Source organism: Tenrec ecaudatus, chromosome 13, assembly GCF_050624435.1.
Source record: "Tenrec ecaudatus isolate mTenEca1 chromosome 13, mTenEca1.hap1, whole genome shotgun sequence".
NCBI classification, from domain to species: Eukaryota; Metazoa; Chordata; class Mammalia; order Afrosoricida; family Tenrecidae; genus Tenrec; species Tenrec ecaudatus.
Window position 1 is genome coordinate 80,906,350 of NC_134542.1, and position 16,719 is coordinate 80,923,068.

General features: G+C 47.5%; 1 protein-coding gene across 1 annotated transcript in view; it reads right to left on the reverse strand.

Annotated features, from left to right (window-relative positions):
• Nucleotides 1–1,350: 1,350 nt before the first annotated feature.
• Nucleotides 1,351–16,719, reverse strand: part of DAPL1 (death associated protein like 1) — a 34,792-nt gene continuing 19,423 nt past the window's right edge. The window contains exons 3-4 of the mRNA XM_075528958.1: nucleotides 13,501–13,561; nucleotides 1,351–1,467 (exon numbers count right to left, since the gene is read on the reverse strand). Of these exons, the coding sequence (XP_075385073.1) occupies nucleotides 1,351–1,467; nucleotides 13,501–13,561 (178 nt within the window). The remainder of the gene's footprint in view (nucleotides 1,468–13,500; nucleotides 13,562–16,719) is intronic.

A 16,719-nucleotide genomic window follows, 5' to 3' on the forward strand; every position in this document is an offset into this window, starting at 1 on the left:
ACTCCTGAACTTGGTCCAGAGTAAGGAGCATGGAGCTTAGCCAAATTGAGGAGGGTTCTGTCTAATTATCTTATTGGTTTATAGATGGCATTGTCTGATGGCTGGGCATTTTCTCAAATAATTTGAGATGCAATCCTTCTGGTCATGGAAACTTACCTAGGGGCCTTTAGATTTCCGGGCACCAGAAACAGATGTGACACCAGCCCTACTCCAAGAGCAATCTGTACATCTGATGCTGACCCTTTCCATGGGCCAAGAGAAGTGCTGCTTGTCAGCATTACCGATCTTCACTGTCTTCTAGTCGATTCTAACTCATAGTGACATTATAAGGAAGAGTAAACTTCCCCTGTGAGTTGCTGAGCGTGTAACTCTTCATGGGAGCAGAAAGTCTCATCTTTCTCCCACTACTGGTAGTTTTGAAGTGCCAACCTTGAAGTTAGCAGCCTAATCACTATGCAACCAGGCCACCTGTAGAGGTCCAAGATCGTGGCGCGCTGACAGCTGACCTCCGTGGGCAAAGAATGTGGTCTGCTACCCCTTCCTGAGACTGTCGCTGGCCTTTCTCATGGCAGTGTACATCGTGGTTGTGGGTAACGGGGGCAGGAAGCTAAAGCTAGTGTCTATGACAATGCTTTCCCTTCTACCCCAGCTTCCCGTAAACTCAGCGCTCTGCCCACCCACAATACCCTGTGGCATCAGGGCCCCAGTTCTAGGGCATCAACTTTCCAGGAAGCCCTGCCCAGACCTAATGAAACTAATTCTGCCCACAATTGCTTTGTGGAGAGAAGAAGTTGGTAACTAGATTTATTTTTAATGTGTCCCCACCCGACTTTCAAAACGAGTTCCGTATTTATGTGAGGAACAGGAAGAGACATTTCACCTCAAGGGAAAATTGGAGCATCTGAAGACAAGCACAGTGCAGAGAGTCACTGTTTATGTGTGTGCACAACAACGGTCTTGGCACAGCTCAGTGTGTGCCTCTCCGACCTTTGCCTTCAAGGAGAACTCAAAGTGGATGAATCACTCATGTCAGCAAAAGGAGAAAGCTTTGTCTTGGGAAGCAGGGAGGGGGTGGGGATCAGGGAACCATCTGGGAATTTTTATTTTTCCCTCCTTGGGACAGGATTACCTATGTACATATCAATGGGATTCTGGCCTGGGACAAAAAGAAGCACTAGGAAGCAGTGGTTTTACAATTCTAGATCTTTTATTATCTACAGTCAAAAAGCGTGATACAAAAGCTGTTTTAATGACCAAGCAAGAGCCCTAAGACCCGCAGAAAACTGGGTCTTTTCTGCTAAGCTGTCAGCTGGCTGAGGCGGGTGGCCGGGGTCTGCTTTACGTCCCAGCTTAGCATTTTCGAGGTTGCTGAATCATGTAGATCCTTCTTAGTGGTGGGACCTTCTCCAGGGCAGGCCTGGGTTTGTGATGCGCCCTGTGCACTGTGGCTGGGAAGTTGTGGCTGAGCTAAAGGTGGGAGGGAAGACAGAGTAAGCACATTAGCTCTGCGGCTCACGCCATATTAACACAGTGGAGAACAATGCAAGTGTTCAGGGGAAATTTCACAATTTTGTTTATTTCTTTGGTAATATCTTTTTATTTCATCCCACTTCCTGTCCTGGGCTCATGAATGGATGTGCTAACCTGAGTTTTCCTCTCATTTTGCTGATTTTCAAAATTATAAAATACATACATACGTTAATTTCATATAGTATGATATATAAAATATGTACATTGTATAGAAATATGTATATAAAATATGGTTTACATGAATATTTGTTAAGCTATATAAATTTGCTTACATATTATATACAACACCTACATGTTATATATAATGTTACATATTATGTGTGTGTATATTATATGTGTATATGCATATATTATATACGTATATATAAACTATATATTATAGACTTTCTATATATACCTTACTATATAAGCTTTGGTACAACATTGGAAACATTTTTACTTGTGGTAAAAAACACATAGCATTTTCCCATGTATGTAGGTAACATCGGCCCATTCACTGTGATGCCAACATATTAATCTAACCCTGCTGCACTATCACCACCCATATTCCTTGTCAAATTTCCCATCACCTTAAACAGATGATGTGAAACAATATTTTTTTTAGGTTGAAATGACCCTGGCATATTTGGATCACGACATTCTAGGAAAGCTTGGAGGATACTCGAGAAGGTCCTGAAAGGAAAAATCAAATACCTTGATTGACAAAAGATCTGGGGGGAAAAAAAACCAAACAAACCAACAGCCTCTGAAAGATGTTAAAAATATTCGGTCCTAAGTATTAACTTGAATCATGTAACATTGCTAATTTTGGGAAGGTAAAAAACATGGCAGAATACTGGCCATTTATCCTGTCCAAGCCAAATAAACGGTGATGAGAAATAGGCGCTTCAAGTGGCAATGGCTCCTGCGTCGTGTCCACAGAAGATGCATTCCTTGTGTGAGGAAACAGGCTTAAGTAGATTTACATGAACACCCATTGAGACTTCTTGGCAAAGAAAGAAAGCTCAAAAATAGAATAGAGTTTGGGGGTGGGGGTGGTGTGATTTTTATTAAGGAGCTAAGCACTGATGTCGTTTCCCCAGGAGAAGAGTTCAGACCCAGCGACCTTTGATGTCCATTCCATGGCTGGGTTTCCAAGCCCATCAAGACAATATAAAGGACATCTTCCTCAGCCCGCGAGTAAATAACGCCTCAGCCCACTAGAATATAACTTATCTTGGCTGACCTTAGACACCTTTGCCTGACGGTCTAATTAAACAAACAGGGAGAGAAACTATTTTTGACCCCGTGCATCACATTCTTTATGGCTTGTTTGCACTCTTCTAGGCCAGGGCAGACAGCTGGGCCCTTACATCTCTTCTCCCGTGTCCCTGCCCAGGCTCTAGACATCCAGCATTGCCTTCCACGTGAAACCTGACTTCAAAGAGTTCCTTCTGCTTGGTCTTAAAATATTAAACATACCGGAAGAACAGACACAAACGTGGGAACAATGGTAATCTCGGAGGGATAGACTTATAGGTGATTTCTAGTCTTTCTCCTTATTTATTTCTAATTTATTTTCTTTCCAAGGAATAAGTATGAGCTACATAACCATTAAGCCCAAGGATGACTTCTGTTGACATCTTAGCTGAATGGGAGAAATGTAATTGAGGTGAAAACAGACAAACAAATGAACCAAAAACAAAACACAAAAATACTCAAGCGCACTGTCACTGAGTTGATGCCAACTCACAGCAGGCGCAGGAGTCCCTGTGAAGTATTGCGGTATTGGTCATCAACCTTGTCTCAGGAGTTAAGACAAGAGCTAGGATCATTTACCCCCGCCCCCTTTCTGGTCGATCAGCTGCCACTGGGCCACACGACCTGTGTCTCTAGTGGGGTAGTAGATGAGCGTGTGTTTTTTCTTCAACACCAGGACCAGAAGGAGATGAAAGAGGGGACTGTGTGGCGTGCTTTGATTGCAGGCTGGACGGCGTCATTCTCCACCGAGACAGATGGATTAGTTCAGGCTACCGTTACGCCAGATTTAAGAGATCACAGGGAGCGCAGTTCCGTCAACTGCTGAAGGTCAAACATAAGGTAAAGAGCTGTGAGAAAGAAAACAACACAACGCCGATGTGTCATATATCGGGCAGTGAGCCATTGTGAGGTGGGGCCCTAAGATGACAAGTCGGGACTGGACAGGACAAAGCCACAAGTTGGTTGTTCTGAAAGGGATGATGGGTGGAGCTGGGGTAGGAAAGGGGGAAGGACAACAGGGTAAGTACACACCTACTGTGTAATTCAATGATAACTCCCATAGGACCGAGTAGACCTAGCCTTTGGGGCTTTCTGTGACTAGTAAGTCTTGATGGGAGCAGACAGCCTCATCTTTCTCTTGAGGAGTGACCGGTGGGCTGGAACTGGTGGCCTTGCATTTACCAACCTAATGAGTAGTGACCCAGCAGCGCACCTGTTGTTATTATTAATCTTTATAAAATGATAGGTTGTGTAGGAGGAAAGGCAATTCCTACCTGATTCCTTAGGGCAGTGGTTCTCAACCTTCCTAATGCCGTGACCCTTTAATACCATGTTGTGGTGACCCCCAACCATAAAATGATTTTCGTTGCTACTACATCCCTGCAATTTTGCTACTGTTAAGAATTGGGCGACCCACAGGTTGAGAACCGCTGCCTTAGGGCAAGATAGAATCTAGGTTGAGATAAGAGTCTAAATTAAAAGGTGCTTGGGTAATTCCCCAAGGCAAAAAAAATTCAAGGCCAGAAATGTGTGTTAGGGTTCTGCTTTGCCGGGGCTCCATCTCGAAGCATGGTACTGAACTTGAAAAGCAGATCAGTAGAAAGCCCCTTCCTGAGAAGTTTCCTTCATCCTAGGAAGCTGTGACCTCAGGAACGATATTTTTAGTTTCAGAGAGGAAGCTAAAGAAGTGTGATAAAACTCTTGATGATTGAGGTGTGAAAGAAATTCTAGATGCAAGACCAGCGGCAGCAGGTTCTGCTTCAGAGCCTGAAGTGGGGTAGTATTAGCAGATGGGCGTGGCTCTTCCATTCTTCTTTCCAGGGTGTTAACTTCCAACTGGAATGTTGGCACTTAAATTTCCACACCCTGTTAAGCAAAGTGCTTAAAACCAAACAGTCAGCTCCAGTCAATGAAATCCAAGGGTACTCCTACGGTGATGTTAACCTACAGAGCAAGCGAAACCTTTGTGAATTTGCAGATGTCCTAAGAGAGCTGTCTCTCCCCACCAGATCCCCTTTCACAAGATCTCATCTCCCATCTCACTGACTCTGGGTGCGGAACCATCTGGCATCCGGAAAAGTGGCCCCAACTTTAACTGGGCTTAACCGTTCCGCCCCCCTCTTCCCAACATAACCCAGCCCGGCTCCTCGTGTTTTAACTGGACGCTTCTCTCTTCTGCGGAGCTTCCCGGCTTTTGCAACTTTGACTTCCTGACTAGGCTGAGAATGAACACATTTGGGAGCATCATTCTCTCTCATCTCCTGCCTTTAACAAAATAAGTAAAATTAATGAATAACCATAAATCTCAGAGGAGCTGGGAGACTTCTAAAAGGTCAAATAACTTGGTGTAAGGCCAGGTCTAGTTTATGACTCCTTGTCTGCAGGGATATATTGTTACATGGTCTGATACTGGCCAACATGCACTCTCTGAACTCCTGGACTGAAAGGGCAGGAGGGCTGGATGGAGAAGCAGGGAGGGAAGGAAACTAGTCTACAGGATAAGCTTCACAAAGAGGAGGTGTAGAGAAATTTGGGGAGGGGAAATTTTAGGCCTCCCCCCACCTACCCACTGACATCGAGTGGATGAGCTCAATTCATAATGACTGTACAGTACTGCAACTCAGAGTGACCCTATAGAATGCCTCCTTAAGGATTCAGAGACTGTCACTCTTTACAGAAGATCCCAGCCTCGTCTTTCTCCCTAAGTACCTCTGGTAGGTTCAAACCGCCAACCTTGTAGTTAGCAGCATGACATTTAACCCACAGCACCACCAGGGATCCTCTCCTTTCCATTTAGGATTGTCTACTTCCAATCCATCTGGAATTGCTTTCCTCTTCCCAGATGGTGATCTCCAAGCTGGTAGGTGTGGTATCTTAAGGTGCGGTATCTCTGTCCCTGGGCAGGACAAATGATTTGTACTTTGCTGCTCTTCAAAGGTTGGCAGTTTGCAGTTTGATATTGACTCTCGTGAAAGGGACAGAGGGGGGGTGAAGGAGTTAGCCTGCTGTTCATCAAAATACTTAGACAGAACATAATTCAAGATTTAGTTTGTTAAAAAATCCAAAATGTAAAAAAAAATCCAAAATGTAACAGCCCCTGCCTTGTAGTAAAAATTCCTTTTCAGCTTAATCAGAAAGGATGTCTTAACTCAGGAAGGAGGCTAGGGAGGTCATTAAGATAAGCAACCCTACACAAAGCCTCTCTATTCAGAGGGGTGATGGCCTGGTGGCCAAGCACAGAAGCATTGCCCAATTTGGGAAGACAAGGGTGCATGGGCCTTCAGGGGATGGTGACCTAATGGTCGCAGGAGGTATAGAGGATTTCCTAAGAATCGTGGCTCTCTTAGGGTAGCAATGGTGGTCATTGAAAACCTGCTTCTGTCACACACTTTCAGGTGTGTAACTTGCTTGACTTTCCCTGGATTTTTGGAAGCCGTTTGGTAGTATCAGACTCCACTGTTTGATAAAGTGTCAGCGCCTGCAGAAATATACTCAGAAGTTCTTGAATCAACCTGGTCTCTGCCTTTGGCTAAAACAGTGACAGGCTCTCCTGAACCCCTTGTCTGCTGGCAACCGAAGGATCACTGCAGGATTGTAAATAATAAAATCCATGACCAGGAGAGGGACAAATACTAGAGCTTAAATTCTGAGAACCTGGTTTGCAGAAGATTAGGGATGACAGTGAAAGTCCCAAACTTATGTGCACAGTCCCCACATGGATAGACCCTCCCCTGGAAACTCTCTGAGCACTGACCAGCAATGGGAATAAGCTTGCCTTCAGACCAAGGACAGGGAAAGGACATTACCACGATTAAATGGTCACTAGATTAAGGACAAAGGGTGCTGTCTCCACAGTACCCGCATAAGGCCCCAATACAGGGGTTGGAAAGAGATCAGGCACACTGATTGGACACCTATGGTAAAATCCAGAGCTGGGCATGTGCAAACTTAGCGCCCCAGGCCCAGGTCAAACCAACCTGGGAACACACACCCAGGCCCATGACATCACTCAGGTGGGCCTGAACTCAGCCAATGTGGGTCAGCCAATACCTTCAACCACCCCTCCCCAGCCAGAGAGGCTAAAAGCACCCGGTGGGCAGGCAGCAGCCCTTTTTAACTCTGCTCCTATTCAGCTTCAGGAGGAGGGTGAGGGTCTCTCCCACATGCGGGTGTGCACACCTGCCTGTGTGCCCGCTCTGGGCCTGCTCAGGGCTCACATGTTCCTGGGCTCTCAGTCTTTTGGGCTCCGGGGACCCCGGAGTTCCACACGTGTGGGTTTCACGGTTCCTGTGCCTGTATTCTTTCCATGTGGTTTTTCATACCCAGCTGTGAAAACTGCAGGCACGCCTGGCATGCTTTTCAGAAATAGCATGTACCCTTTTGAGACCGTAAGACCTGAAACTTTTTCTTTCCTTCATAAAACTCACTTGGATTACAAAAGTGCTTCTGCCGAGGTAAAACCACTCCAGAAGGCCAACATGTCCACCCACCTGATAAATCCACGGAGGGGTAGTCTACCTTGATGGCTTACCTGTGTGTGTCCTTAATGGACAGCACCATGCGGGCACGGCACACAGGCGTGAGTCATGCTTTGACTGCCTTAAGGGGGACCCGGACCAATCTTGTCAGCATTTCTGTATACCACAACATGTGTATCCCAATCATGGCCCCATTCCCTCTCTGAAAACCCAACTATATCTAGGATTGGATTTGCCCCCTACTGTGCGTGAGTGACAGTTCTCTTTGACCTCCTGTGTCCTTTCTAATGTTCTGTACATCAGCGAACCCTTGGACACCATTCTGCCTCCGACCCAAAAGTCTCGCCCACCTGGGTAATATAGCTTTGTCTTTGTCTTCCCTGTGTTCTGTTTAAGATGATAATCAATGTTCTCTTAAAAAAGTAATAAAAAATTTTTAAAGGCTAGCAGCTCACAGCCATCCAGGGACACCATGGGAAATATACCTGCCCTCTCCTTTTGTAAGATTGTTGTGGTTGTTAGTTGCATCAAGTCAATGTCTACCACGCGGACAGAATTGATTCACAGGGTTTTAAGATTGAGACCTTTTGGAAGCAGATGGACAGGCCTGTCTTCTAATGAGCTTCTAGGGGGGTTTGAACTCCCAGTATTTTAGCTAGCACATGAGCACTTGCTTGTTTGCGCTACCTAGGGACCATTGAAGACCTTACAAAGCATGGTTCTATTATGGTACACATGGGCTACCAGGAATTAAAATTTCACTCTGGACGGCAACAGGTTGTGTGTGTGTGTGTGTGTGTGTGTTCAATCCATCAATAAGTAGCAGGTAGGCTAACCATTTCCTGCCATGACTGCATATTTGATGAGATTCTTTGGGGAGGGGAGATTGGATTCTCAATGATTAAAGTTGTTATTGTTGCTAGGGGCCATCCAGTCAGTTCTCGCTCATATTGACCCTGAAGCAGACCCTCTCCGGTCCTGCACCCTCTTCACAAAGTTCCGATTGAGCCCATGTCCTGCCGTTATTGATAGGCTGACTGACTGACTCAATGCCATCAAGCCGATTCCAATTCCAAAGTGACTCTTTAAGACAGAGTGGAACTGACCCTTTGGGTTTGCGAGGCGAATCCTTCAGAAGCAGACAGGCTCTTCCTTCTTCGGGGTCTGTTTTGCGTCTGAAAGCTGCACTGAAGCCCGTTCTCCATGGGTGACCCTGCTGGTATTGGAAGTGCTGGTACCATAGTTTCTGGCATCATAGTAACACACGGGCCACCACAGGACGACAAACCGACAGATAGGTTGTGGAATTCTTATCATAGGCATGAGAATTCATGTGGCTTCCGGGAACCAGAACAAACTCTCGCCGAGGACATGGATGAATGTTGTGGCCTCTGATTCTGCTATTACATGTATTTTATATTACCTGGTGACAACATATGTGGTGGAGGCGGGAACCCACTGTAAACTGGTGAACATGCCTCAGGAGAGATGCACAGCTCATATTATTTTATTCTTAGGTATTGTATGTGTATTTACATGAACATATTTTATGAGGCTGTACAGTTCACATAGTTTTTCTTTTAAAAAAGGAAAGCGTAATTTACCTGCAGTAAAATTTACCATTTTTTTGTTCTGTATTTACAAGTGCATAGAGTCTTGTAACCAACACCACAATTAAGATAGAGTCATGGTTTCACCTCCCCCAAATTCCCTGTGCCACTCTGTAGTCAACATCGTCCCAGCCCCTGGCACCCACGGGTCTCAGCTGATCTATTTTTCTAAAAGCATCTGTCTTTCCTCCCACTTTCCCCAAGCTTGACTGAGCCCTAGCGACACAATGATGAAGTCCTTGGCTGCTAACCAAGAGGTCAGTGGTTCAAGCCCACCAGCTGCTCTGCATAGAGCGGAGGTAGCAGTCTGCTTCTGTAAAGATTAAAAGCCTCGGAAAAGCTATGGGGAAGTTCTACCTCGTCTTACAGGGTTGCTATGAGTCAAAATCAGCTCAATGGCAATCGGTTTGTTTGGGGTTCTTTGGGCCCCTAGGGTTAATTATGATGAAATTCTAGTAAAGTCCAGTTGATTAGGATTCTGGTGGGGATTTTTCTTAGCTGTAGGCAAATATGTAGATCCCACTAACGTCCATATTTGAAATATCTACTACTTTTACTAACCTTGAACTTATATTTGATTCTAGTCTCTTCTCTGTCTGGATGCAAAGTCTTGTCCTACAGGTTAACTGTCCAGGAAACGGCCACTAACAGTCGCTGGCTGCATGCTAACTTACATACATTTTGTTCTCACAACGTCCTTCTGCAGTCTACCAACAGCATCCCTGTCTTAGAGATGAGGACGCAGAGGTGTAGAAAAGCGAAGCTGAACTATTACGTTATTGTTACTTATTAGGTAAGCCTGTTGTTGAGTGGATTAGGCCCTGTAGGACCTTGGTCACCCCAACGAGGCTGTACGTCATTACTTTGGAAGTAGGCTACTCTATCTTTCTCCCATATTCAAAGGTATGTCATTTCTTTTTGCACTGCCATAGAGTAAATTCCAACTCGGATAGGCCCCATAGGACAGGGCAGAACTGCCCCTGTGATCTCCTGAGAGTATACTCCTCTTTATAGGAGTAGAAAGCCTCGTCTTTCTCCTGAGAGGCTGGTAGACTCAACCTACTGCCCATGTGGTTAGTAACCCACCTGAAACAGCTCTATCACCAGGGCTCCTCATCAGGTGACTAACCTCTAACTGACTGCCACTGAATCCATGCTGGCTCATAGCAACGCTATAGAACAGACAGGGCAGAACTGCCCCTGTGGGTTTCTGAGAATGTAACTCTTTACGGGAGATTTGAACTGCTGACCTGGAAGCTATCAGCCCAATGCACAACCACTATATGCCACCAGGGCTGAAAAACCAAACCGTGACCCATCAAGTTGATTCTGACCCACAGTGACGCCATACTGAGCATTTCTGAGGTTACTGAACTTTACAGGAGCGGCTAGCTCAGTCTTTCCCCCGCAGGGCAGCTGGTGGGTTTGATCTGCAGACCTTTCAATTAACAGTCCAATCAACACTTACCCTACAACCCTCCAGGGCTCATTAATAGATATGGTTGTTGTTTAAAAAAATGGTAACAGCACACCATTTCAGTTTTCTTTCACGGTTTTCAAAATCCAATCCACTCTTACCATTGCCCCTATTGGGGGGATTATTCATTATGTCACACACAAAGACCCCAGTGGCCCCAACGACAAAAGGCTGGGTTGTAACTCAAATGTTGGGAGGCATCCGCAGCGCCGGGACAAACAGACCCGACCATCTGCTCCCCTGAGGATTACAGCCGAGAAAACCCGATGGGGCGGTTCTACTCCATGATGACAAGGGATCACTGTGACTGCAAAATCGGCTCAGCCGTCCCTAGCAGCAGCAGCACACCATCGCATCTGCACCTGCCCACCTGCAGGTGAAAGACCGCAGAGGTACTGGCATCACAGCGCACGCACAGCACCGTTGTCGCCAGTTACTGTCAAACGAACCACCCATGTATCAGAGCAGAACTGCAAACATACCGAACCTTTCGGCCCCACTCACATTTTATTTCCATTGACAAACAACCGAAGGGCACAGGTCGGCTCTATCCAGTTCTACTAACACCTGAGGGCATTCTCTTGCCTCCCAGGATGGGGCATTCAGAGGGCGGGAGCGGAAAAGGTGAGGTGCACTAGGGGCCGCGTATGCTGCCCCACTAGGACAGCTGTCACCCATCACCGACTTTTTCGCAAGCCCGGAAAAAGGTCACTTAGGACCTTGCCCCAAATCTATGTGACTGGGTGAATCAGGCCTCTCTCGCATTAAGGAGGCTCTGAAGTTTGTGACCTAAACTCTTAACAATTTAGATTTCCGACATATGTTTTCATCTCGTGACCATGAAAGCAATGCTCCAGCCCTCGGATGAGAGCGTGCAGGCTGCTGAGGCAGGTATGGTTCTGAGAGCTTTCGCAGATGAACTGTACCACCGCCCGGGAACCAGATGCTGTTACTATATCCATTTGGCAAATGAGGAAGCACAGACTACTGAGCGGTGGTGTCAAGGCCTGCTGCCCAGTCACCAGCCTAACCTCCTTCCCAGGCTGAGCTGAAGGTCCTCAGACCTCTGACTTAGGCTGCGGCACAGTCTTCTCTCCACAGGGGACATCTGGGCCTGTCCCTTCAATAAACATGGCCACAGAAGAAAGTGACACTTCATTCCCGTGTAGGCACGGCATCTGCCTCCAAGAAGTACAATGTTGACTTGAGAAACCCTGGGGGAGCTGATGGTAGTGTTTGCCTGCTAACCACAAGGTCGCTGGCTCAAACCCACCAGCTGCTCTGCGAGAGAAAAATGAGGACGCCTGTAAAGAATTACACCCTAATGGGTTCACCGAGTTGCAAACACCACGATGGCAGTGGTTTGGCTAGTCTCTGCTTATCTTCAAAATTTAAAATTAAATGGCTGTTGTGTGCCATGGCATCCACTTGATTCATAGTGACCCCACGCAGCAGATAGGGCTCTCCAGGCTGTGACCTTTACAGAACGGGCCCTCTCTGGGCAGCGGTTAAACCCTCAGCTCCTGACCTCTGGCATGGGGTCGCCATGCATTGGAACCAATTCAACTGCCACAGGTGAGTCTCTTTGAACTCATCCGAAGCGGACCACCAGCTCTCTCTACCAAGAAGCCGCTGGGTGGGCCCAAACCTTTTAGTTCGTGGCTGAGCACTCCTCCATTGTGTCACCAAAGTGAAGTCTTAGTGGCTCTGGATAGGGTTTCTGAGGCTGAAAACCTTCATGGGAGCAAACAGCATGCTCTCCCTCCCGTGGGGCGGTGGGTTTGAATGGTTGGCCTTTCAGTTAGCAGCCCAGTACCTAACCCACAGAGCCACCAGTGTCCCTAGTGCCAGCAAAACCAAAAAGCCAAACTCACTGCCATCGAGTCAGCAGTGACCCTACGGGATTGGGTAGAACTGCCTCCGTGGGTTTCTGAGACGGTGAATCTTTATGGGGGTAGAAAGCCTCGTCTTTGTTCAGAAACGTGCCACCAAAAAAGAATAGCCCCACTGCCATCAAGTGGATACCGACTCCTAGTGACCACATAGGACAGGGTAGAACTGTCCCTGTGGGTTTCTGAGACTGTGACTCTTTACCAGAGAAGAAAGCCCCAGTCCTGTCCCTCTGAGCGGCTGGTGGTTTCGAACTGCCAACTTTGCAGTTAACAACCTATCACATAACCGCTATGGCACCAGGGCTCCTCCGTGTGCCACCAGGGATCCCTAAAACCAAATCCAAGTTCACCTCACTGCCACTGAGCTGATTGTGACTCAGAGCAACCCTGGAGGGCAGAGAACTGCTCCCGTGGGTCCAGGCTATGTCTTTAGGGGCTGGGTTTGAAAGCCTCATCTTTGCCCTGTGCATTGGCCGATGGCGCCAGATCATGGATGTTGCTGTTAGCCGCTCAGCAATTACCTACGACTTAGACACTGTCTATTTGGTTTTATGGATTTCTTGTGTCACTTAAGAAGAAAGACGATAGTCAGGACATTGAACAACTATGGTCCATCACCTTTAGAAACCAATTTGACAGCCACCAACCCAATCCATGCCCGGCTTTTCTTCAGCCCTAAAGCATGTGACTCTCCGCTGCCACCACCCTCACCGCACATCAAGATTTTTTTTTTTAACAGGTACGCTGTGGGAGAAAGGAAGGCGTAAACAGAAACAAAGCCAGACAAACTTCCACTGCACCGGTTGCCTTTTATAAAAGCACACCACTCTTCCCCCAAATCTTTGAGAAGTCCTGTTCTGCCTCTCCTCCATCCCGATGCTCACTAGACTTCCTCTGGTGTCTGAGTGGTCTCTTCAACGGGTGCCTGAGGACTCTGAGAAACAGCGTCCCTTACCAAACAGACCTTTCACAAGCATGTGGAACCTTTGTGTAGAAACCCCTCCCCCCCTCTCCCCCCCTCCCCGCTGAGTCATCTCATGTAAACCAGAGGTGGGAAACCTGCGGCCCAGGGCCACAGAAGGCCCGTGAGATCACCAATGCCAGCTACGTCACAGGCCTCGCCAAAGAGAAGCCGTTCCAGCCATCACATGACAGGCACGGCCCTGGAATGATGTGATAAATGCCCAAATGGCCCTTGGCAGAAAATGCAAACACTGGCTCAGGGCAGTGCGTGTGTCCACCCGGGTGTGTGCGTCACCTCACCCACGGCGTACCTTCTCCAGGGTGTCATTCAGGGCATCCATCGTCTGTATTTTGGCAACATTGGCAGAGACACTGTGGAGATGAAAAGAAGCATCTTATAGGACTAGATCACTTCTTCATGGAGGATGCTAACCGACTGTTACAGAGGACTCTGCAGAGCCTTTGGACTTGACCGCGTGGCCACACCCACCAATAGCACCTGTTGCTTTGAGCTGATTCTGATACAAGACGACTCCCTGTGGGTCAGAATGGAATGCTCCCTGGGACTTTCAGTGGCTGAGTTTCCAGAGGAAGATCTCCAGGCCTTTCTTCAGAGGCACTCTGGTGGACTTGATCCTCCAACGTTTCCACTGGCAGTCACGTGCATTAGCCGCTTGCACCGCCCAGGGACTCTAAGCAACTCTTAGAAGAGCCCCCTCCCAGCCGCCCCCTCCCCACCCCAAATTTCTACTTCTTTGTGTTCAGGTTCTTTGTAGGCCAAATTATTATTTTTACTTTCATTAAAGTATAGTAAACTCGCAGCCATTGCGTCCATTCAGACTCACGGAGACCCTACAGAGCAGGGTAGACCCGTCTCTGTGGGTTTCCAAGGCTGTAACTTTACAGGAGTAGAAGGCCTCATCTTTATCCCGAGGAGCTGCTGGTGGTTTCAAACTGCTGGCCTTGTGGTAAGCAGCCCAATACATAACCACTACACTGCCAGGACATCTATTAAAGTATAACAGACATGCAGAAAAACGCACATACTGTAACCTTTTGGCCCGGTGACTATCCACAAACGGATCCACTCTTACACCAGCAGAGTGATTACAAAACAAGAAAACCAGCTCCTCCTTTGCACTCCCCGGTGTCACTCTGTAGACTAGAGAAACAAAGCCATAGAAACTCATATGTGTGTAAGAGAGACTTTTATATAAAGAGTAAGTGTTTCTCAATAGAAAGCATTCCAACCCAGTCAAGTCCAAGCCCATCAGTCCGCCATTAGCCCATATGTCTGACACCGATCTATAAAGGTCGGTGCAAAATACACGCAATGGCACTGATCGCAGGAGGAAAGCCGCATCAGTTAGCGTGAGTCTCCACCGGCTGCTCCAGCACCCAGGGCTGCATCGGGGTAGGTCCATGTGGCTTCTCCTCGGGGATGTCCTACAGGAAGTGAACCTTGCTACCTGAGGCAGAGAACCAGCTAAGGCAGCCGCACCCTGGGTCGACGACCATCAGAAAGCAAGAGGCCAGAGAACCAGAAAGGTGAGGTTCACCAAGCCGCTTATCTCTCCACCCTTCGATTAAACCCACCTGTGTTTATCGGTCAGGTTGGCACCGTAAACCTTAACGATCCCATCCCCTTTCTCCCAGGCTAAACACCAGCTTGATAGTTATAGGCCCTAGATTAGTTCTGGGAGCCCTCGTGGTGTAGTGGTTCCACGTGGGGCGGCTAACTCTAAAGGTCAGCAGTTTGAAACCACCAACTCCTCCCATCAAGTCTCAGGCACTCACAGGGGCAGTTCTACCCCGTCCGAGAGGAGAGGGCTGCTAGGAGTCGCTATAGAAACGCTGGCGGTGAGGTGGAGTTGGGAGTTGAGAGAGTTCTGAGGAGCCCTGGGTGATGTTGTGGGTGAAGCATGGGCTGGTGATGGCAGGGTCAACACCATCAGCCTCTGCGAGGGAGAGAGATGAGTCTGTCAGTCTCCTCCAATTAAGAGCCGCAGCCTTGAGAATAGTTCTACTCCCTTCTGGAGGGTAGCTCTGAGTTGGAATTGACTCCGCTGCAGCAGAATTTTGAGGTTTGGATCAGCTCTGACTCTTTTGTGCTTTGTGTAATGAATCCTACAGCATCGACTCTTTCTCTTTATTAATTTTTTTCTAACCCCCCCCACCATTTTATTGGGGGCCTTGTTACAAACCATACAATTGTATCTGACATATTCATACATATATTCCATCATTCTTTTCTAGACATTTACTTTCCATTGAGCCCTTGGGATCAGCTCCTCCTTTTTCCCCTCCCTCCTTCCCATCCCACAACCCTCGTGGCCCCCTGATAGATTGTAGATTGTTGACTATTTTCAAATCTCACTCCGACCACCGTCTCCCTTCCCCTCTGGTTTCTGTTGTCCTTCCCCCGACTGAGGCTGTGTGATTGAGATCGGCGCCCTCTTCCCTCCCCACCTCTCCCTGCCTCCCCCTACCCTTTTGGTGTCTCTATTCCCATTCCTGTTTCTGGGTTCCATGTGTTGTGAGTTCTATCTCTTGCCTATACTTATGAACATGCTTCTGTCTAGTCTACAATGTGGGGGCGACACTGAGGTCGTGATAGTAGGGGGTGGGGAGGCCTCCAGGAAACAGGTATATTGTGTGACCCATTAGTGCTCTACTGCACCCTGATTGACTCCACCCTTCCTGTGCCCCCTCTGTTGGGGGATGCTCCATTGTCCATAGATGGACTTTGGGTCTCTGCTCCAACTCCCTTCCATTCTCTCAGATGCATTATTGTTTGTTTGTTTACTGTTGGTTGTGAATCTTTTGATGCCCATTGCCCAGTCTCAGCACCTCACGATCACACTGGCTGGTGTGCTTCTTCCATGTGGGCTTATTGCTTCACTGTTGGATGACTGCTTGTTTAACTTCAAGCCTTTAAGACCCCAGACACTATATCTTTTAATAGCTGGGCACCATCCTCTGTCTTCACTACATCTGCTTATGCACCTGTTTTGTCTTTAGCGATCATGTGTTGGGGGTGGGGTGGGGGACATTGAGCATCACAGAATGCCAATTAGTTAGAACAATGTGTTCTTGTTTTGCGGGGAGGTATGAGCTGAGGCCCAAGCATCGACTCTTTCACATCTGACTTTTCCCACGTTATTTTTTGTAGACTTAGAATCAGGGATAATCTGCAGTGCAATTTCTTGAAGGGACATCTGCCTTTGGTGGGGTTTTTGTTGTTGTCGTTCTGCATCAGGACCTCTGGTAGTGTGGATGACAAATTTGGCTGTTAACCCACAAGGTCGGTGGTTCAAATCCAGCAGCCTCTCTGCAGGAGGAAGATAAGCCTGCTTGCTCCTTTAATGATGGACATTCTCAGAACCACACCGGAGCAGTCCTAACTCGGTCCTACAGGGCTTCTATGAATGCACATCAACCTCATGGCTATGGATTTTTGTCTGGACGGTGTACGTTGGTTAGTGGGATCTTTCACTAGAAACTAGACATAGATGGATGACAGAGATTTA